Raw genomic sequence first — 26017 nt, 5'->3', positions numbered from 1 at the left:
CTATGATGCATTGGTACTAGTCATAGTTGTTTAGTTTCTATATGTGTTTGTTTCAGCTGTCCTTTATTTGTTTGGACCTTACAAGTGATCATTTGAGTTTAAAAGCATGTCTTGTATGCCATTTTGACCACTTATGCCCATTTGCACATCTTTCTTCTTTCCCTAATGTGTAGTCTAGGAATGCTGATCTAAATTCTTTGTATGTTCCTACATGTTTCATTTAGGTAAGGTTTAATTCTATTGCTTGAAAATTCATGTTTAAGTTCAAAGAGTGGTATAACTGCCCTTTACCAAATATGCCATGTTTTGAGCCTATCTATCTTGTTTCTGTGAGGACTGTTTATATATTGTGATATGAACATGATCTTGATATAGACCTTTGTGTCTAGTGTAGCTAAGAGGTGCTATATCTGTTTAAGGTTGTAGTTTATCCATGATGATTATAGGAAGATTGAATCTGTTTAACTTATCTCATGATTTAGATTTCACTATTGAGACCGAATGTTATCATATACCTGATATGAATTAAGGGTGCTCATTTTGACTATGTGTTGAACATGCTTAAGCCCCTTTGTGCTCATGAAGTGTCTTTCTGTAAAGAGTTTAGGTTAATTGTTCTATAGTCCTTGATACTCTCATTTCATTTTGATTAGAACTGCAAAAAATGGTTTGTGTGATCTTTGAGTACCTCATAGGTCCCATAGTCTGAACACAAAGCTTTATTTGGACTCTCAATGACAGTTTAGGTGTTTAAATGAATATGTTATGATTATGCAAAAGTCCTCGGGATGCCTGTCTAGAGTAAATGGTTAACTGTATATTTATTGGGACCCATATACCTTGCAAATTTGTGCATTTTTCTTTGTTTGCCTCTTTGATAGCATGAAATCTAAAAGGAGGACCATGTCTGCCAAGAATTTTTCTTTGTTTATCTTGTTCTCAGATCATGTTTCTGCCCTCTTTGATGTGTTGTCTTGTGAAACTACTATGAATAAAATCTATACATAGGGTAAACGGATATATGCAATGTTTATATATTTTAGTGTATACCGCCCTATATATCAGGTATTATTTTCTTATATATCTTCATTTGGGTCTTTGAAATAGAAGTGTTGTTGCTTAGTCGGGCTTAACTTTTGAATCTTACCCTTAGCTGCTGTGTTGGGCTTTTCCTTTTAGGTTATTGTCTGTCCAAACTGGGCTGTTGCCGCCAATATTTCTTTAGTTGGGCTTGTTTATCTCAATCTTTTTAAACACTTTGGGGCCTTCTTTTCCTTTTCTTTCTTTTTTGTATTCAACTGATTGTTTATGTATATGAGCTGAGACGTCTACTGATATTTATATATGCATATGTCCATAACTATGTCTTAGATGTATTTTAGTTTATGTTAAATGAATTATTAAGTCTAGATTCTCTCTAACCGCTACTTTTCTTTTCCTCCTCCTTTGCATGGAAAATACGATGGGCCATTCGGCACTTTCTTCAAACCATTGTTGGGCTAAAGCCCAACACCCTTATTCTATCAAGTCCGGATTGAAAATGCTTCAAGGCCCAACCATGGGTGAAAATGGTTAACTGGTGGGCTTAGGTAGGCCCACCAGCCTAACTCCCTTATTTTATTTTTTTATATATATATTGTCATGTCTATATATATTTGTATAATAGTTGTATATGTAAATAACACTTGTGAATATATTGAAACCCAATGATTAGAACTTAGGAATCCCACATAGAAAATTAGGAATTCCTCAGAAAATGATTTTCAAACCCAAGCTTAGTAGGGATAAAATGATATTTGAAATCGGTAAATTTGCTCTTGATAAATGTCTTTGAATAACTGAAAACGGTATGAGTACATGTTTATGTATGAGAAATAAAATAGGACTGTTTTAGACCTTTAGCTTTGGACAAACATCGGATTCAATTTCTATACACACTTAGATTGATTTTGGACAATAAACAAAAGGTTAATTTTCAAAAAAGCGAGGTGTTGCCAAAAATTGATTTCTTAAAACTTCAAAATTTAAGGTTGGTTCTAAACCTTTTTTGGCCCCAAGCCCAAACCTTGAGGTACTAAACAAGGAGAGATACACTTGGACTATTGTTGGAGGAATAAGTTGGCTTTGGAGTAGGATAAGGTTGACTAATTGAGCTTAAACGGACTAAAACAAATAAGTTAACCTTTTTCTTTACTTATCTCTCTATATAAACCTATACTATTTTTATAAATGAGATATACTCCATTTATTTTTCTATATATAATAAACTTATAAGGACAAAAATCATGACATTAGGACCAAGTTAATAGGAACTTTACTTAAGAGAAATCTTAAGTGTGTTTGGTCCGGAAATGAAGTGAATTAAGCTCCTTATAAAATTTTGAAACCAACTCTTTTTCCTTAAAGAATATTTTGCCAAACAAATGGAATTTTATGATTAGCATGACAATTTTTGGAAGAAAGAAAACATTTTAGAAAATAATCACAATTAAATCACACTTTGAAGCTCGAAGGTCAACCATATTCTACGGATCCTTAATACTAGGGTGCTTAAAATCTTCCCTAGGGGATCACCAGAATCCTTACCTCGAACTCTGGCTTAAAAAGGATTTTTCTTTTGTTTGATAAAACCATTTTAACTCGGTTTTCCTAGTTTACCAATAAAATAGATGACGCCTCTAAAAATATAGAAATCCAAATAGAGTCTGCAACTCCTTACACTACTAAAAAAATGGGAAAAACCGACGACGAAAATCGACGGACCGCGTCGGTTTTTTTAATGAAACCGATGGGAAACCGACCATTTACGGTCCGTCGATTTTCATAGCCTCGCTTTTTGGAAACCAACGGACCACGTCGGTTTTTTCCGACGGACTGCGTCGGTTACGTAGTCCGTCGGGTTTTATCCAATAATTTTAAAAAATTAAAAAAATCGACGGACTGAGTCGGTTTTTTTTTTAAATTTCTGATTTTTTATCTTATATAAAAATAATATATATTTTATGAAAAAACCGACGCATTTTTATTTAAATTTTTTATTTTAAATAAAAAACCAACACAGTGCATCGGTTTTTTCATAAAATTTAAGAATTAATTTCTAGAAAACCGACAGACTGAGTTGGTTTTCCGTTGGTTTTCTGGAAAATTTGCAAAATTAATTTCCAGAAAACCGACGGACTGCGTCGGTTTTCTAGAAAATTTCCTGCATGCAAACCATGCATTTTCTGCAACCACACCTGCATAGAAACCAGTACCAAAAGCTGCTCAAAACTAGCATTAAAATGCTCCAAATCAATTCTAAAAGAGCTACAACACATAAAATCACCCTAATTAATAATAAAACACATCAAACACTATCTAAACACATCAAATACGATCTAAATAGACCTTCAAAGTTCAGAAATATTTAAATGTCCAACCAAAAGTACCATTAACTAGTTTTAACATAAGTCCATTATTAAATCCAAACTACTACAACTGATCATCCGGTGTCCGGGCTACATAATCACCGTCATCATCTTCTTCTGGGTCGGGAGGGGGGGGGGGGGGGGGGGGGGCACACCAAATTTTCCACATGCAATGTGGCTTTTAACTTGTGCCATGAGCGATTCAAGGCTCGCTTTCATGGTGTTACTTTCCTCAACTCTTTTTGCCTCGGTCCGCCTAATTTCCTATTAAGTTCGACAATTTGTGCGCCATAGCTAACGACACGAACACCATCAACTCCCTCGGCTTGTCGAGAAGACCCTTCACCTCGCAATCCTGACCGAAGGTGACTTAAGTTGTTCCTTGGGCCTAGACCGTACGCTCTACCCTTGTGTACTCCTCCAACTGCTCTACACCAAAAATCTATCTCTAATTCCGGTGGAGGACGGCTCGGATGCTCAGGCCGATCTTTGGTCCACATCATCCATAAATTGCGTCTGTATATTAAAAATTAAAACTTAGTATATAACGAATATGTCATAATTAAACTTATATATAATTACTTAAATAATAAAATTATCACTTACATAGGAATTATAAGCCCTGTCCTCAACCCATACGGTTGGATCCAACTCCTGCTTTTTTTTTTTTTTTGTGGGTCTTTAGGAATAGCTGATCCTGAGTTGGCATCTGTCCCGTAGCTTTTTTCTGCAAAAAAAAAAAAAAAAAGTTAAACATAAAATTAATAACTCAATAATGATATATTGATCGTAGGTAACTTTAAAAGTATAAAATTACTTACCATTGTCCTAGCCACGTGCCTCTGACTTCTTGCACCCACAGTGTGCAAAGAGCCATCTTTCTGGGATGCACGGGAAGCCTTTGCCTGCTCAGACTTGGCGATAAACTCAGGAGTTCGCCAATATGCCTTAAGTTTCTCCCACTGTTCAGCGTTTAGCCATTAGGGCATCTTCATATACTTTCTAGCCCTCGAAAACCAATCAGACAACCTTGCACTCCCCTTCCTCTCAAAGTTTGCAGCAACCCTATCTTTGTCCATTGGATCCCATGTACAATACATCTGCAAATCAAATAGCTAATGTTAGATGATTTATATAAAAGTAAATTCAAGTTATGAAATGTATAATAAGATACATACGTTAAACTCTCTAAACATAGCCTGTCGAGTATCATATGGGATTTCACCCCATGAAGTATAAAAATGATAACCATAAAGCCTCCGAACAACATCCAGCAAGACTTTTGTAGTGTCGTGATCTGGATAGAACCTGTAGTTAAAAAATTTAATGCATATTAGATTAAGATGAAAAAAAACTTTAGGAAAACTTAATAAAAGACAATCTTACCCAACTCCCTCAGGCACGATGAAAATCCGACCCATCGCATCTCTATCTCCCGGATGTAAACCATGATATATCGGTGCCTGTATAGGAGCCGGTACAGGTGCAGGAGCAGGTGCAGGAGGGCGAAGATGGGTTTGAGACTGGTTGGATGGCAGTGATTCAGGCTCAGAGCTGCTATCTCTAAGGTGCAAATTAGATACACTTGGAGGTGTACCATTTGGAGAAGGAGAAGGAGACAAAGTGGCCGATGTGCTAGGAGATCTTCCACGTGGTGGGCAATACATAGGTATAGGTATAGAAGTAGGATAGGTAAATGATGCCGGCTGAGGTGGTGCCGGCTGAAAGACCAGTGACATCGGGCTGCATAGAAGAGCCAGCATAAAAAAAGAAGGCGGAGTAGGCATATGTGGAGCGGACGGAATGGATCGACTACTAGTAGGCCGTAGGATCTATAGGTCTCTTATCTTTTCTCTTACTAGTACCTCCAGCTCTACCTCTACCTCTACCTTGATCACTACCACCTGACATCTGCATACATAAAATTAATAACTCAATAATGATATATTGATCGTAGGTAAAAATTTAACAAGTATAGAATTGTGTTATTATCAAGTATAGAATAAACTAACATGTAACTAGTTATCCTCCCACTCATCCTCGCTTGTTTCATTTTCATCAGATGATTCTTCTTCATCGCTTGTTTCAGGTCCATCGGTCGATTCTTCCTCAACATTTTCTATGATAGTTACATCATCTTCATCAACTTCTTCTAATGTGTTGAGGATGTTCCAAACTATTTTCTAACTCTGTGTCAACCGTTTGATGAACAACTGGTACATCATTTTGATATGCCACATCTAATGCATTATTGACCTCAATCCTCCCCATAGGCTTAGTCTTTATAACCACCAACCAATCAGCCTTATCCCTACGCAAAGGATATGGAGCATAATACACTTGCTTAGCATTTTGTGCAATTATAAAGGGATCATAGCGATTGTATTGTCTTGTGTGTTTGACTTCAATTACGTTATGTTGACAATTCACCTTTGTACCTCTTTGGCTTGGATCAAACCACTTGCACCGAAATAATGTTATCTTCTTCTTAGGGTAACCTGGATACTTAAGTTGTATGATCTCCTCGACACCGTAATAATCACACTACTACAAAAAGGGGATTTAGCGGCAATTAAAAAGGGCTTTAGCGGCAATAACAATCGCCGCTATAGCCTTTACCGGCCATTGATCTTTAGCCGGTGATGCTGGGGTCGGCAAAGGCTTTAGCGGCTATTATAGGAAATCTTTGGTAAAGGCTAGGATTTATTACCGCTAAAAATCGGTAGGTTTAATGGCAATTGTTTGCGGCAATTAGTTGGCTGCTAAATCCAATTCCTAACGGCTAACTATGCTATTTTAGCGTCCATTTTTATAGCCGGTGATTTTTATTAAATTGCCGCTAAAAGTCAATAGTTTTGACGGCGAATGTTTTGTGGCAGTTTAGAATGGCTACAATATCCCTTCTGAAAACGTCTTAGTTTGACCTTTTAGCGTCCATTTTAATGGCAGGTAAATTCAACTAAATTGCCACTTATAGCCAAAATATCTTCGATGGCAATTCCAAAGGCTACAATATGCCTTGAGAAAAGGTCTTATTACCCACCTTAACGTCAATTTTTATGGTCGGTAAATTCAATTAAATTGACATTAAAAGTCACAACCTTTAACGACAATTGTTTAGCCGTCATTAATAATGGTTACAGCTAGTAAATCCAACAAAATTGTTACTAAAAGAGAGCCTCTTAGTCGGCGAAGTTTGGAAAATGCAAAACAAATATATTACTATTAATTCATAAAACTGAACGTATATCATTAAACCTAAACAAACAAAAGGAAGTACTAACCCAAAAAATAGTGTCACAACTAAAAAAAAAACTTAAATTGTTTGAACTAAATAACTAATTTCATGATATAACCAATCCAATTGAATTTCAAATAATTTCCGCAAGTCTGTCATATTGAAATCTTCTGCATGCGAAATTTTCAAACATCAGACTGAATGACCTGAAATGATAAAGATAAATGTGTCAAAAAATGAAATATAATTTGTAAAAATATCGTGAGTTAGGGGTTATATCATATCAAAACTATATGAACATTACAACAAATCAGCAGCACCAGTCGCAATGACCTCAAGTACTGCCCCTCGCAACTGGTTGGGATCACAAGAGGCATATTATTTGGAGAAGCTGAAAAAAGCCACTAGACAATTAAGCAATTCAAAATAAAAACTAACCATCTCTAGGAGAGAAGCAGGATTTAGTGACATGCTAAGGAGAAGTAGGTACAAACAAAAATGCCAATATGACACCAGTAGAACAAAATAAGAAATACTTAACAAAGGAAGTGGGCATGTATCATGTCTTCAGTTTGACACTGGAACTCCGACCTTATCGTTTCAAATTAGAAAAAGACCGCCCTCAGTTAGTAGTCCTATCTCAATCACAACAACTAAGATCCAATCTCTACCACAAACTTGCCAGCTCTTAAATATCCCTCAACTCTACTATGCAAAGCAGCACATGATACACAATCTGTATTATGATATCAATATTATCCCTTTTATAGCAACTCTTTGTGTGAATATATTCTAGTGGTGAATTAAGTTCGAGGTGGAAGTTTTATTCAGATGTCTAGTTACTACCTATTTACGAACTATTTTGACTTGAATCAAGAACTGTGAACTTATATAGAAGCTCTAGAAAGTTGGTTACTGCACATAGAAAATAGGCATACTATTCAAAAACTTAAAACAACAACCCCCACCCCTATCACCATCCCAAAGAAAGGGAAAATGAAAAACAAAAATAGGCATGTCTCATAAACAATCTCAATCTTTCAAAAGTTCATGAACTTGAAGCACAGTAGAGAATAATTAATTGAAACAAATGCACAGAGAACAACCAAATTCATTTCTCACTTGTGTGGTCAACGCCATTGAAGACCACTTTCTCAGTGTTGAAACATGCAGAACATCCTCATTGTTCAAGTACCCAAAAAGTGCGGAAATCTCAAATAGTAGCGCAGAAGGATATAGATGAGTAGTACCGTGAGAAGGTGGAGTGTTTTCACCAACACTAGGTATCCTTGAGGTTTGCGGTACTCGTTCATGGCCACTGTTGGCGTCAGGGACCTAATAAATATTAGCACGTTAGTTAACAATACTTTTATAGGATTAAAATTTCTTCAAAAATGTCTAAAACTTGTAAAATCGAGTTACCTGTTCACTTGAGGTGTCATTGATATTCTGAGGCATGGATTCATTAGGAGCGTATTTGCGCATGAATTGTCTCATTTGGAGTAATGCTGATTCCATCTTCTCCTGATTTTGTTTCATCAGATTTATTTCTTCATTTTGTTTCGCCTTTAACTCGATTACCTCCTGTTCTAACCTTTGTACGAGCTCATTAGACGAATCCTCTGCAATAATATTTCCTAAGGAAGATCTACTACCCCATAGCACAGAAGGAGTTGGACCAGTCCCAAACCACGAACATACCCACTTTTTTCATTTCCCAACACTTGCGAATACACATCGCCTTCCCAAGCAACACTATGAGGAGGTTGGTTAGTAGATCTCTCACCATTGCTTATCCTTTCATTTATCATGTCCTGGCAATAGAATATACAATAAATCCAATTTGGAATTCATTTATTCGCTTTCAATTTTTTCCCCTAATTTTTTCCTAATGTAGAAAATAAAAGAAAGAAGAAATCTTACGATTGTACTGGCAGAATCCTCATCCAGTGGTCTACCATCCTTACGTTTTTTATGACTTAATACAAAAATTTGGGCTCGTGTAGGCTCTATCCCATTTTCAGCCTAATACAATAAATTGGATGTCAAAAATGTGTGACATAAAGGATTTTCAAATATTGTAGTGTGTAATTTCCACCAGTTTACCTTCTCATCCATCAAAGTAGCAATACTTTTGGATCCTCCAGTGTGAGGCATCTTTTGCTTGGTCCTATTATTTCTATTTGCTTGGGTACGCCTCTGTCATGAAACATTAGAATGATATTAATTATAAATAAAAATTAAGCATAACTAAAATCAAAACAGTATGAAAATAAGCAACTAGGAGTACGTTTTCAAGATTTGTTGATACCTTAGCTTTATCAGAAAACCAATAAGAGACAAGACCACTCCATTGATCCCTTGGTATGCGATTTGGTCTATTTTTCAGCAAAGCATCTTTAGTCTTATGCTTTGCCATATATTCACCTTTTAAATCGCACTTGTAATCTTTCCATTTCTTTCCTAGTGACTTTAAAACAAACGCTTCTCCGCATTTTGGGATAGAGAACTTTTTTACGAAAAAATAGAAGTCAACATTTAGAAGTTAACATCATGTATAACAGATTGTGCTTGTTCACCTTATAATATTAATAACTACTATACCCTCACATAATTCACCAATTTCTTCTTTTCCTCTTTGCCAAAGTTTCTCCAATCATCTATGTGTAGAGGTGTTAGTTCTGGAGTCCTCGCAACAATTCCTAGAAAGCTAGCAAGCTTTTGACCCTCTTTCCCAACAGCTTGGTTTCTCGTATTAAACGGCACATCAATTGTCTTGCCCAGAGGAAGTTTCCAAATATCTTTCAGTAAAGTACGCCCACGAACCTTTCTTGTCTCCGAATTACCTAGAATGAAAAGATTTGAAGGTCATCAAATGAAAAAAAACATATATGGTTAAACATCTGAGAGATGCTCTAAAATCTGTTAAATAACAGTAGCAAGATAGAACAAAAAGCAATAACCAATATTTAAATGATTGGAAGGCTAACACTGCCACAAAATTTTTCAAATATAGAGGTAATAACTCGTATATGCTAGAGGAATGAAGGGCCTTCATTTGATGAGTCTCATTGAGTAAATAGGATTGAGTACAGTTAATTGAATAAGAATAAATGACTGCTTTTTTCTGGACCAAACTCAAGTTTCAAAAACTCCTGCACCAGTTTTACCTCACAAATTTAGTATTTCAGCAATTTGCAGTCTCTTATTATGACTGAGAAATTGATCAACCAAAGAGAAGTGCTAAACAAGATTTATGATTATACATTTAAAAAAGAAACTCTCTCTTTTTAACTCCAAATTGAGCTTTCTTTATTTCCAAAACAGGCTTTACTATCTAGTTAATTGTAGCTGCACAATTGAGTGTGCGATACTACAAAATGCATCCGAGTGAACAAAGGGAAAAACCTTGTTGAAATGCTATATATGACCTGACATCAGAATTTAGCACTATGACTGGGTTCTTGCAATGCACAGCTTAGTAACCGAACAGGAGAAGTTTCATAAGTTTCGGAGCCTTGTTATATTGATTAATTATCTAAACTATCTGAGCCTTGTTTAGAAGGAATTCCTTTTTAAGTGAATGGTAGTTCAAAATAGGCCAACTGTAAAACCAAAATAAACAACAATTTAGAGGCCTTGTTTCAAACACTGAACAGACTAGAGAGGTGAATTTGAAGCTCTTCTATATGATAGACTAATTAACCAAAGAAAAAGTATTACCTGATTCATCATTATGTTGTACCTCAGTGCCACCAACAGAACTATTCAACTCATTAGATTGACCATCATGTGATTGGGACTCAGAGTTGTTCCGATTTTCCATCAACTGCTCAATATAAGGTTGGACTGCAGAGTGGTTTTGATCATCCATCAATTGCTCAATATAATGTCGCATCTCATCATCATCTTGTTGTTCAATTACCAGTCTGTTGTGACCTCTAGTTTGCATATTTCCTACTCAAGCTGTGAAAAACACATAAATAGCGATTTGTGCACTCAAACAAAACGTTGCGACAAGGATAGTTCTAGAGATTATAAGATATATTGATGCACCGTGGACAAAGATGTCCAATTCATTAGAACACCTTAGCATCTCACATTTTCTTGAACAATAAGACCTTGAATCTCCACCCTCCAAATATCATGAGCAAAATGCCACACACTCATTTGCTATGTATGCTTCAGCTATTGAACCTTCTGGCCATGCATGAATACGAACATATGATTTTAAAGTACCCAAGTACCTATGCAATAAAGTAATATTATTAGTCTGATATTATAGTATTTAACAACTAAAAGATATAATAAAGTTCCAGTGATATTCTTCATACCTCTCAATTGGGTACATCCAATGATAATGAACTGGCCCCGCAAGTCTAGCCTCAGTTGCCAAGTGAGTAACCAAGTGTACCATAACAGTAAATAATCCTGGCGGGAAGAGTTTCTCCATAGTAGACAATGTTTCTGGAATTTTTTCTTCAAGTAACTGTAACTCCTCCAATTTTAGCACTTTGCTACATACAACACGAAAAAATATGCATAGTTTAATTAAAACGGAACCGATTCTTTTATCTGTCGATCTCCGCAAGGCAAGAGGAAGAAGTTCTTGCATTATAACATGGCAATCATGAATTTTTAGGACACATATCTTTCGCTTGCGAATCCAACGTGAGATATTAGACGCATAGCCATGCGGAAACTTGTCATTTTGTAGTACTTCATAAAATGACTCCTTTTCGTTTTGAGACATTGTGAAATAAGTAGGAGCAAGATATGCCCTCCCACTAGCTCGATATTGAGGCCATAAGCTTGGTCTTATCTTCATATCCTTCAAGTCCAATCGAGCTTGTAAGTTGTCTTTAGACTTTTTACCAAGAGCCAATGGTGTATAAATTATTCTATCACACATTTTTTTCTATGTGCATCACATCGAGATTATGGCGCACCAGGTTATACTCCCAATAAGGAAGATCGAAAAAAATGCTCCTTTTTTTTCCATGTGTTTCTCATCACCCCACTTACTCCTTCACTCGACTGGCCGGGAGTAAACTCTATATCTTTAACTTGATTCAGCACTTGCGACCCAGATACTGTACATGGTGCAGCTCTTGTTTCTTTAGTCCCATCAAACGATTTTGCATCATTTCGATATTTGTGGCCCGACTTCAAGAAACGTCGGTGCCCCATGTAACAAAACTTTTTGCCATTTTGAGTCTTTTATATTGAGTGTTTATGTTGCAAGAAGGGCATGCAAACCGACCAGAAGTGCTCCATCCAGAAAGAGAAAGAGTACCATACGCTGGAAAATCATTTATAGTCCACATGAGAGCTGCTCGCATTTGAAATAACTCCTTAGTAGATGCATCATATGTTTCTACCCCAACATCCCATAATTCATTTAACTCTTCTATTAATGGTTGCAAAAATACATCAATATTATTGCCGGGCGCTTTTGGTCCAGGACTAAGTAAGGACAGAATAAAGAACTCTTGCTTCATGCACATCCATGGTGGAAGATTATATGGCATTAAAATCACTGGCCATGTACTGTGAACAGTTCGCATTGTGCCAAATGGATTAAACCCATCAGAAGCTAATCCTAGACGGACATTGCGAGGACCTCCAGCAAATTCGGGATATTTACTGTCAAAATTTTTCCAAGCTTCAGAATCTGCAGGATGTCGGAGAACTCCATCTTTGTTGCGCTCTTCATGATGTCATGGCGTTGCTTTAGAAGTTTCTGAAGACATAAACAATGTTTCCAGCCTTGGTTTTAAAGGAAAATATATTAGGACCTTGGCTGGAATTGTTCTAGCATTATTTTTCCATCTAGAAGCCCCACATATTTTGCATTCATTAACATCCTTACCGGTAAACTCTTTCCTAAAAAGCATGCAATCGTTGGGACAAGCATGAATCTTTTCATACTTTAAGCCCAAGCCTTCAACTATCTTTTTGGTCTCATAGAACGAAGGAGGCAATGTTTCCCCTTCAGGCAGCGCATCCTTCAATAGTCCTAGCAAAACATTAAAACATTCGTTTGACCAATTGAACATGCATTTTGTACGATAACTATGCAGCAAAAAGGACAGTTTGTTAAACTTCTTGCATCCAGGATATAATTCTTCATTTGCCTCCTTCATGAGTCGTTCAAACTTATCCACCTCTGGATGAGGTTGATTTTCAGATGGATGAGCTGTATTTTCTTGTAGATTTAGCTCCATCTCACCCCTTTCACTGACGTCGTTATCCATGACCTGTGTAGAGCCTCCAAAGGCAGCATGTATCATTCCTCTCATATTATTCCCCCTAAAAGTTGACTGGCTGCAATTATTTACTTGGGTATTGTTTGATCCCTTTAGAGGCTCCCCATGACAAAACCTAGTATCATACAACGGCATGATACCATTAACCACAAGATGATCATATGTTGTAGCCCGATTTGCTTGATAAATAAGCACACATTCCGTACAAGGACATGAAATTTTTTCTCCATCTTGTTTTTCAGAAAAGGCATGGTTTATAAAATCCTCTACTCCATCTAAGTATTCTTTACTAAGTCTGTCACAATTCATCCATTTTTTATTTCTAGGACATTCCATGACATTCAAGATATTCTTTTCTTTTCAGCAATTACTGTAAGAGCTAAAAGTACGTTAGTAAAAAAGGGGAATTAATCAATGTAGTCCAGATAAAATATTCATCCTATTAGTAGGTAATTGCATAGCTCAAAGATATCATTTTAACAATTAAAATGCACCTTAACTTGGTGAAAATAAAATGTTACAGACGGAACAAGTAAAATATGAAAGAAAGAGTGAAAATTTCACATCCTATTAACCGAAGAAGAGTACTGTTTTGTTGAAAGAATTTCTTTAACCAAGAAAATTGTGTTTCAGAAAATAATTTGAAAGAAATGCAAGAGGAAAAGCTATGATAATATATATAACTTAAGCTCAAAAGAAAATGGAGGGTCTGAACAATTCAATTCTTGGCCTTTTCAGTTCCTCCAAAAGTCATTTTTGCTTCCAAATTAAGAAGCCACCTACAAATTACTCCGTTCAAAATTTTTGAAGCAGACTACATGATTTTCTTTATGTAGCCAGTATGAAATTGTTTCTACGTATTTGTACCAAATACATGTTTACAATTATACTTAAGCACAGACTTCAAATTCAAACAAAATAACTTGAAAAGAACAACAAACTCAATGCCACATTGTTACGCTGCTATAATACATTGAATGCAAACAAGTTAAACATGCTGCTCTGCAGTCTATCAGAAGGACATACACACCTTCTTCTCCAATAAAGTAATTTCAAAAATTAAACAACTCATTAGATTCATACATACCTTTAATCCACTACTCTTCCACCTATTCTGAGCATATTATAGAATGTTCTTTCAAAGACTATGATGCAGTTTATTTTTCTAAAATGGTGGAAAATTCTCCTCTTTTTCATCCCAATTCGATTCAACAAAGATGCACACTGAACAATGTAAGTGCAATGACTACTTACTGAACCATCTATTGGATAAACTCTACATATCTTATTTTTCATAATCAGAAGAAGAGATACAACATTGCTCATATATGGAAATAGCAATTTCTGAGAGTAAAAAACAGCTGCCAGCATCACAATCGTATACCTTCAGCTCATTAGCCTCCTACCTGTTCAGAGCCACATTTCACAAGTACTAAAATTTCACTAGCATGTAATACAATGTGCAATATTAGAACTATTCACATGGCCCAAATCCTGAAAATTAAGTATATACTTTGAAAGTTTTGATCTTTTACTCCCAAGTTAATTCAGTTATACACAAACTACACAGAAAAATTGTACATTGAGGAAGACTATTCAATAATTCATCAAAGTAAAACATTCAAGAGCACAAACAAGTAAACGAGGAAACATTCTAGACCAGAATTATAAACTAAGCTTCATAATCTCCAAAAACAGACAAGGTTATTATTCAGCATTCACCATAAGACAAGTAGTAAGTAAAACTTAAAAAACAAGATTTAGCCTCATGATCATAAATTATCCTCATTTAACGAGATCAACTTTAAGAACAATTTTAATAATTTCTTCTTCTAATATTACTACTAATACAATTAATAAAATTCAAGTAATATTTTAGACTTCGTAAAAAATTAGTTTCGCGTCAAAATAGATGCAGGTTTGGCATTAATGAGAAATAGAGGTTTTTTGTTTTGGCCCTTGTGGGCATTCACATTTTGTGAATGAAAATAGTACTACTTATTACATTAATACGTAGCCAAAGTGGGAAGGAGACATGACAATCAACAACGGAAAAAAGGATAAAGAAGCAAAATATCAATATTCAAGTTCTTAATCCTTAGAGTAGCATTATGCAGTATATTGAAAGTACATATGGCATAGTTAAGTGTCATTTATTATCGTTCATATCAAATAACTAAAAGGAAAAATGAAGAAAAAAGTGAAAGATGTCTTTGGAGTAGTTAAGCATCCAGAATTGCAATAAACAATAATTGGGTATCATAATTTAAGAAAATTGGGTATCATAGGGAACACATAGTCCAACCAACTACATTAATTCATTACTCGTATAGAATTATACATTCAACAGTGAGAAGAGAAACACTCAAAATCTAGAGTAATAGTATTTAACTTTTTATGCAAATTGAAATAGGATAAAGATCTTCATATTTAATCAACAATTTCTAATCACCCAGAAAAATCACATACAAAATAAAATCACACAATATCATTAAAATTGTTTACTCTTTGCATTCAAGCCTGGAAGAATTGTATCTGATTCAATTTAAGGGTGATTTTCATCAAGCCCTAGATCCAATCAAGAATATCTAACCCTAAAACAACTCGCATAGATATAGATACAGAGATGGAGATAGATAGAGATGAGGGGAGAGAGAGATACCGGCGCTAGTGATGATCGTATTGGTTCTCTGCGGACTGAAGAGAGACTGCTGCTATAGAGTTTGAATTGAGGAAAAAGTTATATTTCGGCTTTTATATTTTAGGGTAAATCAGTGGTGAATTTTTTAGGCGGGAGATCATTTAGAGGGAAAAAAAGAAATTGGAGGGAGGAGGAAAAGTAAAAATAGAATATTTACTGGCTATTCTTTTTAATGGTCACTAAAAATATATCTTTTCCCGGTTAATATTCATTGTCCGGTAATATTTGCCTTCAGTGAGTAAATTAGCGGCCATTACATTATTGTTGTTATATAATTGCCGCTAAAGCTCCTTTTTGTAGTAGTGTCAACAGTTACACCGCTACCATCAGCATCGCCTTTAATGCACACTCCACTATTATTCGTCTTCTTATATTGAGAAACTTCTTCGGTTTGAAACTTGTAGCCATTAACAATGTACTTTTTCATTGTCCTAACTTCATTACTGGTCCAAGAGCTATATCTTTCACAAATTGGGAATGTTCTCCGTATGATAAACCTATATAATAAGGAGGAAAATTAAAATTCAATAACTTCTATGTAGCCTACATTTAATTAAAATTATGCAATGAATTTCCACACTTACAAAATCGTACAGCCAATGGGAAAACTTAGAATATATGGCTTCATCGCCCTCAAGTTCTACGAAGTAACTGCTCGACATATGCAAGATTTTCACTAGTTGGGCCTATTTCTCATACACGACACTTGCTCTCCGAAATAATATGAACAGAAATGCGCTGTTTCCTTTGCAAGATACGCTTCACAAATAGATCCTTCAATCTTAGATCTCTGCTTAGCCAATTTTTTGCATTTGCCAATGGTCCTGCACACATGTTTAATATCAATAGGAACAGTAATTAGTTAACAAAATACTGTTAAAGAAAGAGCTAGTAAGTTTGGTTACTTACCTCTCGAAAGGATACATCCACCTAGTTTGAACCGGGCCTCCAAGGCGCGCCTCTTGTACAAGATGAATGGGACGATGTTCCATCACATCAAAAAATCCACATGGAAAGATCTTCTCGAGCTTAGTTGTAATGACTGGTATATTCTATTCCATTCTTTGAAGGTTTTCTACCGTCAAAGTGTTAGAACATAAATCCTTGAAGAACAAACTTATCTCGTGATTGGTTTCCATATTCTTTCCGTAGGCGGCTAAATGCAATAGGAATCAAAGTTTCCATGAAAACATGGCAATCATGACTTTTCATACCAATCAATTTTCCTTCATTCATAAGCGCACGCTTGTCAAAATTAGACGCATACCCCTCCGGCATCCAAATTCTTAACCCATTGACAAATCGTCGTTTCTCCTCCAAAGTGAATGAAAAACTAGCCTTGGGCTTGAACACTTTATTATTCGCTAACTCTTGCAAGTTCAATTCAGGGCGCCTACAATATTCCTTTAGGTCCAATCTATCTTTTGGGTTATCAAAGTAATTTTTTTCAGTATGCATCACATCAAGATTATGCCATAGAAGATTATCCTTCCAATACGGTAACTCCCAGAATATGCTCTATTTAGTCCAATTATGTTCAATTCAGGGCGCCTACAATATTCCTTTAGGTCCGATCTAGCTTTTGGGTTATCTTTTGTCTTGCCTTTAACATCCATAACAGTGTTGAACAAATTATCAAAGTAATTTTTTTCAATATGCATCACATCAAGATTATGCCGTAGAAGATTATCCTTCCAATACGGTAACTCCCAGAATATGCTCTATTTAGTCCAACTAGGTGTCCGCTTATAACGCGCCTGTCCACATATTTTACATTCATTTAAATCAGCATCTTGCTTATAGAACAACATACAACCGTTTGGACAACAATGAATTCTATCATACGACAATCCTAATTTGGAAACCAATCTCTTTGCTTCATAGTAACTCTTAGGTATGTCGAATTCCGGACTAACTAGTTCCCCTACAAGCTTAATCATTGAGTCCATAGCAGCTTCAGCAACAGTCCAATCTGATTTGATATTAATCATTCTAACTGCAACAGACAACTTAGAATGCTGACTCCCTACCCAAAGTGGACGACTAGCCTCTTCTAATTCTTGATAGAAGCGCATTGCTTCTTCATTAGGAGGTTCCTCAAAATTTTGCTCAGGTTCAAACCCAGACTGTACGCCAAAAGCATCATTAACCATATCATTAACTCTATCATATTGGACATGACTATATTCCTGCGACACACTACTTTCACCGACAACCATATTGTAAAATATACCATTGACCCCATCAGTCTCTCCATGATCAGTCCAAACATAATATTTCTGCTTAAACCCACGACTATATAAATGAACCCTAACCGCTTCCGGTTTCAAATACTTCATACACCGGCAATGAGAATAAGGACACCTAATTACCCCTTCATTTTGAAAAGGGTGAAGTGTCATTGCATGTGTGATAAACCTATCAACACCTTCAACAAATTCATCATGTACACCCACACGATTACTATTATTCATATTATACATCCACATACGATCCATCTACAAAAATATACCCACAAATTATTGAGGTTATAGAAATATATTATAACTTAAGAATTCTAACTTAAAATATAACTTAAGAAAACACAATCCCAACCACTTCTAACTTTGAATTCTCAATAACAATTCTAACTTTAATAATTTATAAATTCTAACTTTAATATAATTTTGAAAAGCACAATCCCAACCAATTCTAACTTTGAATTCTCAATAACAATTCTAACTTTAATTCTAAAAATTGAAAAGTAAATCTAGTCAAATAAAGTCTACATTTTAGTTTTGAGGTTATAGAAATATTATAACTTAATAATTCTAACATAACTTAATAATTCTAACTTTGAAAGCACAATTCCAACCAATTCTAAAAATTGAAAAGTAAATCTAGAGAAATAAAATCTACATTTTAGTATTGAGGTTATAGAAATACTATAACTTAATAATTCTAACTTTGAAAAGCACAATCTCAACTAATTCTAATTTGGAATGATCAATAACAATTCTAATAACTTATGGAATTCTAAAAAAAAGCACAATCCAAAAAAAAAAAAAAAAAAATCTAGTCAAAAAATTAAAGTATACGTTTTTGCACATATTCAACATCAATAATATTACAAAGAATGAAAACTAAGCTAACACAAATACATTGACAAAGAACATGAAATATAGCACAATCTCAAGCCAAAAAAAAAAAAAAGACAACTAAACTAGTCAAATAAAGTTTACATTTTTTTCACAAATTCAACATTAATAACATTGCAAATGATGTTTAACAAAGCTAAATAGATTAGCATGAGGCCTAAAATCTACAAATAAAACTAAAATTGAAAGAATTTTAAAAGCCCTAATTTAAGAGAAACTAACCTCAATTAATTAACTTCAAAACGGGTCTGGGGTTGGTGGGGACGGGCTGCGCAGGAGGCGGCGCTGGGCGTCGGGGAAATGGCCGGTGGGGGGGGGGGGGGGGGGGGGGGGGCGGCTGGTAGCTGGGGTTTGAGGGGAATGGGAGTTTAATTGGGAAGAGGAGAACAAATGGGTATGAAAACCCGTCTGGAATGTTTTTAAAGAAAAACCGACGGACAAAACCGACCCTGTCCGTTGGTTTTTCCCGCACATTTGACCCAAAAATTAAAAAAAAAAAATTGGAAACCGACCCTGTCCGTCGGTTTCCTAAAAAAAAATTTGTTTATTATTTTTTTTAAAAACAAATTGAATTGCATATTATTTAAAATATTTTTAAAAATAAAACCGACGTCGTCCGTCGGTTTTATATTAATTATTATTTTTTTTTTTTAATAAAACCGACATGGGATGTCGGTTTTTTTTTTGCGAATATATATTTTCAAAATTCTGCCAAAAAAACCAACGCCGTCCGTCGGTTTTCTAATTAAAATAATTAAAAAAAAATTAGAAATGTAAAAAATCGATGCAGTGCGTCGGTTTTTTATCCGTTGATTTTTGGCAGTTTTTTAGTAGTGTTAGTAGCTTTCATGCCTCGTGTAAAAGTAAACCGTAATAATAACCTTCAAAAGTTTGATGTGTACATTAATGATATGATTTTATGTGTTCCGCAATTATGCTTATTATGCATCACAGGTCTAAAAGACAAATATAAATTCATGAGATATCATATTACTAACATCTTTCATGAGATACATGTCCGTCTTAATTCATTCTCTATGTGTTTTTTATTTGATTCTTTTACTTTAAAACGTTGTATCCGAAGCCGTATGCTTTTTGAAGCTTAACTCTCTCCCTTATTCAAGAGATTGAAGAAAATGACCAAAATGTTAAATTTCAACTTTATTTTTACCTAGAGCTTGTATGTAAACAAAATATTATTAGTATAATTTAAGAACTAAGTTGTATTTCTTCTTATAGTTTCTCATCTCTATTTATCTTCTTCTTCTTTTTTCTCTATTTCGTGCCTTATTTTTTTGCCTCAAAATTTTGCTGAAAATTACAGACAATTTTACTTATTTCATCATTAACACTATGAATCACTTTCGTAAAACCCCTCTCTATTCCTCTAAAAGGATATATCATATTAACATTAAGTCACTTAATATCAATTAAAGAAGCTGATTTCCTTTAATTTAATATTAAATATTGATTCTCCTTTTACGACTGCGCAAAACGCGGACAATTTTACTAGTAATAAAAGAAAGGAAGGAAACAAGATTTAGTCTAATCAAACTAATCAACCATATCACATCAACTCAAACTATTCAACCATACTCATCATCTCAACTCTAATCTTCTCTGTTTTAGTCTTTAATCATTTCATATCTCGTGAAGAAAGATGAAAATGAAGAACCCCAATCCCTTTTTTCTAATTTCACTTCACTCCATCTTTTTTATTGAATCCACAACTGGTATTGTGACATTGAATGTTGACAATTTGGGGGCTAAACAAAGGCTTTTTTAACTGCTTGGGCAGCAGCTTGTGGCTCTTCAAAACCACCACAATTTATGTGGTTAAACAATATCCAAGTTATGTACTAATATCACCTTTTATAAACTGTTAAACGTAGATATAATTTAGGTGATCTGATAGTGTAAAATCTTTTGAGAATGTCAATCTAACTTTTTACATTATTCAAAATTACATTCCTCTTTAGCATGACTCTGTTATGCTTAATGCCTTTAGTTTGTTCGGAATTTGTTCTAATATGACCCTTTATTCAAGTATTATTTTCTTCGGCTAGTTGCCTGAGGCCTTTGCATTTTTTAATCCAATGGTAGATATTATGCTAGTAATATATATGCTCTTTTTTCTCTCGCCTTTACTTTGCAAGCTGCTATAAGTTTTCGATGTGATCCCTAATACTTCCTCCGTCTCAAATTATTTGTCGTTTTTTTGTTTTATGTGCCCCTTAAGAAATATTAATTAGCAAGGGCATTTGACTAACTTTACCCTTATTTATATCTGAGTTATAATCTCTCTCCATTAAATGTTTACTCTATTTATGTGTCATCTCCATTAATGACAAAATTCTAATAAGGGTAAAATCGGAACAACGTTAATTGTTCTTTAAAATGAAAAATAATTTGGGACAACTATTATTCGTAACCACGATAAATATTTTGAGACGGAGGGAGTAATATTCTAGAAATTCATGATTTATTCGAGAAAGAATTCTTGATACAAGGATGAGATAATTGCTATTCTTACTTTAAAAAAAGAAAAAAAGAAAAAAAGAAAAAGAAAGATCAATGACTTTTTTTTTTTTGAATTATATTAACTTAAGTTATATTGGAACTTGTTTTATGTTATATTGGAATTTGACATAAGAGTATTATGTTAAAAAAAAATTGAATTTTGAATTTATTTTATATTTTAGGTTCCAACTTATTTGCTTTAGTAGTATTGACTTATTATTTCACTTTGCATGTCGTTCATTTTTTAGTTAGAATTGATAGATTATTCTTTTGTCAAATATTTTAGTAATGTTATGGAATTATATTTATAAATATTAATCTTTTTATCAAACATGAAGTCCTTGATGTACTTACAAAATGTGTTCTTACAATTTTATATGTACTTATATTAAATTATTATTAATTTGAAAAAAAATATATTAATTATTTTTACAATTTTAGTTACAAATATATTATTATTGGTTAATAATTTTCAAGAAACAATATGCATCTTAAATACCAAATTTAATACTCCATCACTTCTAAAGGCACATATTTAGTAAATATTAAATTTTTATTTTTGATAATTAACTTTATTTTTCAACTTTAATCTAATTATGTAATTACACTTGTACAACCAAACAGTACACTTGTAATCAAACTGTAATACATTATGACAAACAAAAGTAACATATAAAATGAAACGGAACGAGTAGCATTTAAATAAGAGATCATCAAATTAATTAGGTAAATCTGAAGAAGTAACATAATCATTAACTTACAGTAATGAGTAATCACAACCAAATACATCTCACCTCTGGAAGGTAATTGGAACAGAGAAATTTAGAAGAAAAAAACATCTATCCTGAAACCTCACGAAGCAACAATAAATTGAGCACAATTGACAAAGTTGACCAAATATAAATTGGGTATTCACCAGCTATATAGGACCAAAGATCAAGCTTAAATACTTATTCTCACCGGGTATTTATATCAAATCACATCAATTTATCATAATTAAGTGTTTACACCAGACTAATAGATGCATGTCATCATGTGTATGCACAGATACTTTTTTCACTAAACCTTGGTGAATTAAGACAAATTATTATATACCTCATTATCAATTAGCTATGATAATTTGCGTGATTTGATATAAATACTAGGCGTGAATAAATCTTTACCTCAAGATCAAGCTTGGCAGGCATTATTCTCAGAATTAGTCCTACTGCCAAATAGGAAATACCCTAAAGTATGTCCAGCCACGACAACTATAAAAACACCAACGTTAAAAGACATAACAGCAAGCATGAGAAGATCAGCAAGGCCTATTTTTACACCATGCACAAATGTCTGAACAAGACCATTTGCCTTATTGCCTTTAAAGTAATTACAATTTGAGAGCCACTTCACAAGCAGAGAGAGCACAAATACAAAGATCAGTGCGAGGACGTACATGCCCGTGCGCGTTCCTGGCCAGCCTGAGAAGAGAATTTCAGCATTTTTACTCCAGAAAAAGGTCATGTGCGTCAACCCCATGCCCATCATGTGTTCATTATTGTTCATGTGGTTTTGTCGTGGTGGTGATGGTGACATTCCTCCCATTCCTGGCATGTTATGATCATGATCCATGGTTTTACTAGAGTTTAAGCCTCTCTATGTCCTCTTATTTTTTAATTCTTTTTTATAAATAAGTTAAGGTCAAGAGATATAGGATGGATGGTTTTGCAGATTAATTTAGCCTTTCGGATATTGTTATATAGAGGGGGCAAACTTGGGTAGTACTACTAATTCTGTACTGCATGGGTTGACTATACTTCTTTCTTATGGTTGTGTTGTACTTCCTCTCTCTTCTATAAACCATTTTGTATATTTGTAACGTACTTGCCAGATAAATTTGGATTTGTATTGTGTAGGTATCACCGAATTGGCAAATGGTTTCCTACTCGAGTTTCTCCGCTTTTTAAATTCGATTTGAAATCTTTGATTGAGGTGAAGGAATTTCATCATTTCATATAAATTTCTTCTTGATTGGACTTGTTTTCCTGAATTAGTTCTTTCTTCCCTTTTGTGTTTTTCACCTATTTGTTTTTTTTATTTATTATTCTTTTTTGTGGGAGGGGGCCTGGCTGGATTAATTGTCCATTCTAGTGTCTCATGTTGCAGTTTCATCGAAACGTTAAAAGTAATATATATTTTTTACGTACTAATTTATATAACATTTTTTCCTTTTTAATCCTTCTCAATTTATGTTAGACTCCCCCTTTTTCTGTTTAGTCAATAATTGCAAAAAGAATGATATATTTCAAAATTTAATACATAAAAAACTTCTATGGCTTATTTTAGAGTTTAGACCACAAATTTTAAAAGACTTAATTTTTTTTTGTTAACTATGTGTCCAATTAACCACTTTCACATAAATTATTGCTTGTGCATTTTCAATAATTCATCACAAGTTAAGTTTTGACCGTAGCAAATGTAAGAAAAAGGGAGATAAACGATCAACATAACCACAAAGAGATGATTTTACTGAGGCGGGCCATATAAATAATGTAGATATCAAGTAGAAACTAAGGAGAACCAACTGGGATATAACTGATACAAGCACAAAATGTTGATCAATGTTCTTAATTTTTTAAAAAAAATTGTAGTGAACAAAATTTTATTTAGTTATTTTTTTTTTTAGATTTAGGATTTCGAAATTAAATTGTCATTTATTAGAGTGGGGAGGGATAGAATTTGTATATATATTCATCGAAAATGTTAGAACTATGATTAGCGGAAATTAGTTATGTGAGACATAGAACTGAGATGAACAAACCTGATGACTTTCATAAAACGTGACGGAACACAAGATAATCAAAAAGTCGGAGCTTACCTTTAAAATATACTCCCTCCGCCTCATAATAAGTGTCACCTTAGCCGAAAAAATTTGTCCCGTAATAAGTGTCATCTTAGGAAATTTAAACATAAATTGGTTAGTTTTTTCCAACTCTACCCTTTAACAAAAATTAACAAGTTAAAGTAACATATAAATAATGATTGGAAAAGTCACATAGTAACTTGGTATTGTTGAATTCCCAATGTCAAAAGTATTACTACTTTGTACATCTCTTATCAAGAGGAAAAAGTAATTTATTTTTATTATATAAGGGTAATTTAGTAAATTTCACATTGCATTATTGGTTTCTTAATAAGCGTGTTTTTGGCTGAGGTGACACTTATTATGGGACGGAGGGAGCATCAAATACTACTCCCTCTATCCCAAAAAGATTGTCTTACTTTCCTTATTAGTTTGTCCCAAAAAGATTGACACATTTATATATTTAAAAATAATTTTAACTTTATAATATGATTTACAGTCACACAAATATCTAATGCTTGTTTTGAATAATACATTTAAAAAATCTTCCTTTATTTTTTAAATTCGTGTCAAGTTAAACTAAGATAATTTTTTTGAAATGGAGAGAGTATAATAAAGAAGAACACAAAGTAGGAGGAACTTAAATGGCACGTTTCATGCCTTACTAGATCGAGCTGGGAGCATTTCAGAGTGCCGCTGATAAAGTCTGCTTTTTGGGGCCCTAAAAATCTATATTATTTATATAATTTGACTTTGGAATGTCAACACCCTGATGTTGCCTTCATGCCAAAAAGTGGAGAGGTAAATAGTCTTATGTCCAAAAAAAATATGTCCGCGAATATGATAAAAGTGACGCTTGGGCTTGAATTTTGGGGTGGGGGGTGCGCGGGGGGGGGGGGGGAGTATTTACACTTGTTATATCAATGTTTTCCTCACCTGTTGTTCATGTCGCTTTGGTACTTGATTAATTCGAATTTGTGTCAAGTGTTGTTTGTATTGGTAAAAATATACCGGAGCGAAGGCTATATATTTAACTAGACAAGTGGCAAGCATAAAGATGACTATAATCAACTACCGAATCCGTTAATGCCAGTCATACCGAAGACTTGTTTTACTACTCGAGAATTAGCTCCTGAACTCGCATCATTCGCACTGCACATAAGAGGCCCAAAATGATCCGTCCAAAAACGTTCAGAGTGCTCAGACAGATGATAATGTAAATAACGGTCAGATTGCGAGATATTTGGATGCCATTAATCCTATTTAATACTCATGATCTCAGCCTCGTAAATTCCCCAACTCTCAATCATTACGGACATCTGAATACATATGCTATTCTCTCCTTCTCAAGCTAAGTGTGATAGGTTGATTGGGCACGGATTTTAAGAGACAAAGGAAGACTTATAAATTTTTATGGTGTTAAATTAAAGATGGTTGTAATCCTTTAAATTTTGTGACCTTAAACTTGCCATGTAGAGTTTTGGAATTGAAAAACTTACTAAATATAAAAAGAGGCACTCTTTTTGAGACAAACCAAAAAGACACCACTTGCTGAGCTAGGCAGTGTACCAGTGTATTTTATGCGACATACTCTTTTATTTCATCTTCTTTCATACGTACTTGACCCTCGGGTGCTTGACTTGATCCTGATGTAATTTTCCCTTATTTATAACTACATGGATCCAACTTAATTACCTAAATGAGGCAAGCACTGACACTTAGAGGTCATTTGGTAGAGTGTATAATAATAGACTGAATAAGGTGTATTAGTAATGCAGGAATCAGTTATGATGAGATTATTCCTTATCGACTGTTTGATGTGGTTTATTAAGAATAACATGCATTGCATATTTAAAAAAAAAAAAAAAAATATATATATATATATATATATATATATATATAT

General features: G+C 34.2%; 3 protein-coding genes across 5 annotated transcripts; all 3 read right to left on the bottom strand.

The window, feature by feature from the left end:
- Positions 1-4019: 4019 nt before the first annotated feature.
- On the bottom strand, positions 4020-5119 carry LOC132058410 (uncharacterized). The gene is made up of 2 exons (XM_059450920.1): positions 4794-5119; positions 4020-4715 (listed from the first exon to the last, which is right to left on the bottom strand). Exons 1-2 carry the CDS (start codon positions 5072-5074, stop codon positions 4559-4561), a joined length of 438 nt encoding a protein of 145 aa, XP_059306903.1. The 5' UTR covers positions 5075-5119; the 3' UTR covers positions 4020-4558.
- Positions 5120-6799: 1680 nt separating this feature from the next.
- Positions 6800-10739, bottom strand: LOC132056895 (uncharacterized). 3 transcript variants are annotated; one of them, XM_059449296.1, is made up of 6 exons: positions 8957-9233; positions 8752-8844; positions 8569-8670; positions 8068-8459; positions 7896-7980; positions 6800-6851 (listed from the first exon to the last, which is right to left on the bottom strand). In XM_059449296.1, exons 1-4 carry the CDS (start codon positions 9062-9064, stop codon positions 8283-8285), a joined length of 480 nt encoding a protein of 159 aa, XP_059305279.1. In that variant the 5' UTR covers positions 9065-9233; the 3' UTR covers positions 6800-6851; positions 7896-7980; positions 8068-8282. The 3 variants fall into 3 exon arrangements, 2 of the variants coding, with proteins under 2 accessions (XP_059305279.1, XP_059305280.1); XR_009415011.1 differs by lacking the exon at positions 6800-6851 and having other exon boundaries at positions 7393-7980; positions 9073-9233; XM_059449297.1 differs by lacking the exons at positions 6800-6851; positions 8957-9233 and adding an exon at positions 10369-10739 and having other exon boundaries at positions 7393-7980.
- Positions 10740-22005: 11266 nt separating this feature from the next.
- LOC132058409 (copper transporter 6-like) lies at positions 22006-22986 on the bottom strand. The gene has a single exon (XM_059450919.1). It carries the CDS (start codon positions 22881-22883, stop codon positions 22443-22445), a length of 441 nt encoding a protein of 146 aa, XP_059306902.1. The 5' UTR covers positions 22884-22986; the 3' UTR covers positions 22006-22442.
- Between the last annotated feature and the right edge of the window lie 3031 nt (positions 22987-26017).

The sequence above is a fragment of the Lycium ferocissimum genome, chromosome 5 (genome assembly GCF_029784015.1).
Source record: "Lycium ferocissimum isolate CSIRO_LF1 chromosome 5, AGI_CSIRO_Lferr_CH_V1, whole genome shotgun sequence".
In the NCBI taxonomy this organism is placed as follows: Eukaryota; Viridiplantae; Streptophyta; class Magnoliopsida; order Solanales; family Solanaceae; genus Lycium; species Lycium ferocissimum.
The sequence above is the reverse complement of the archived record's forward strand: the minus strand, read 5'-3'. Positions and strand labels throughout refer to the sequence as shown.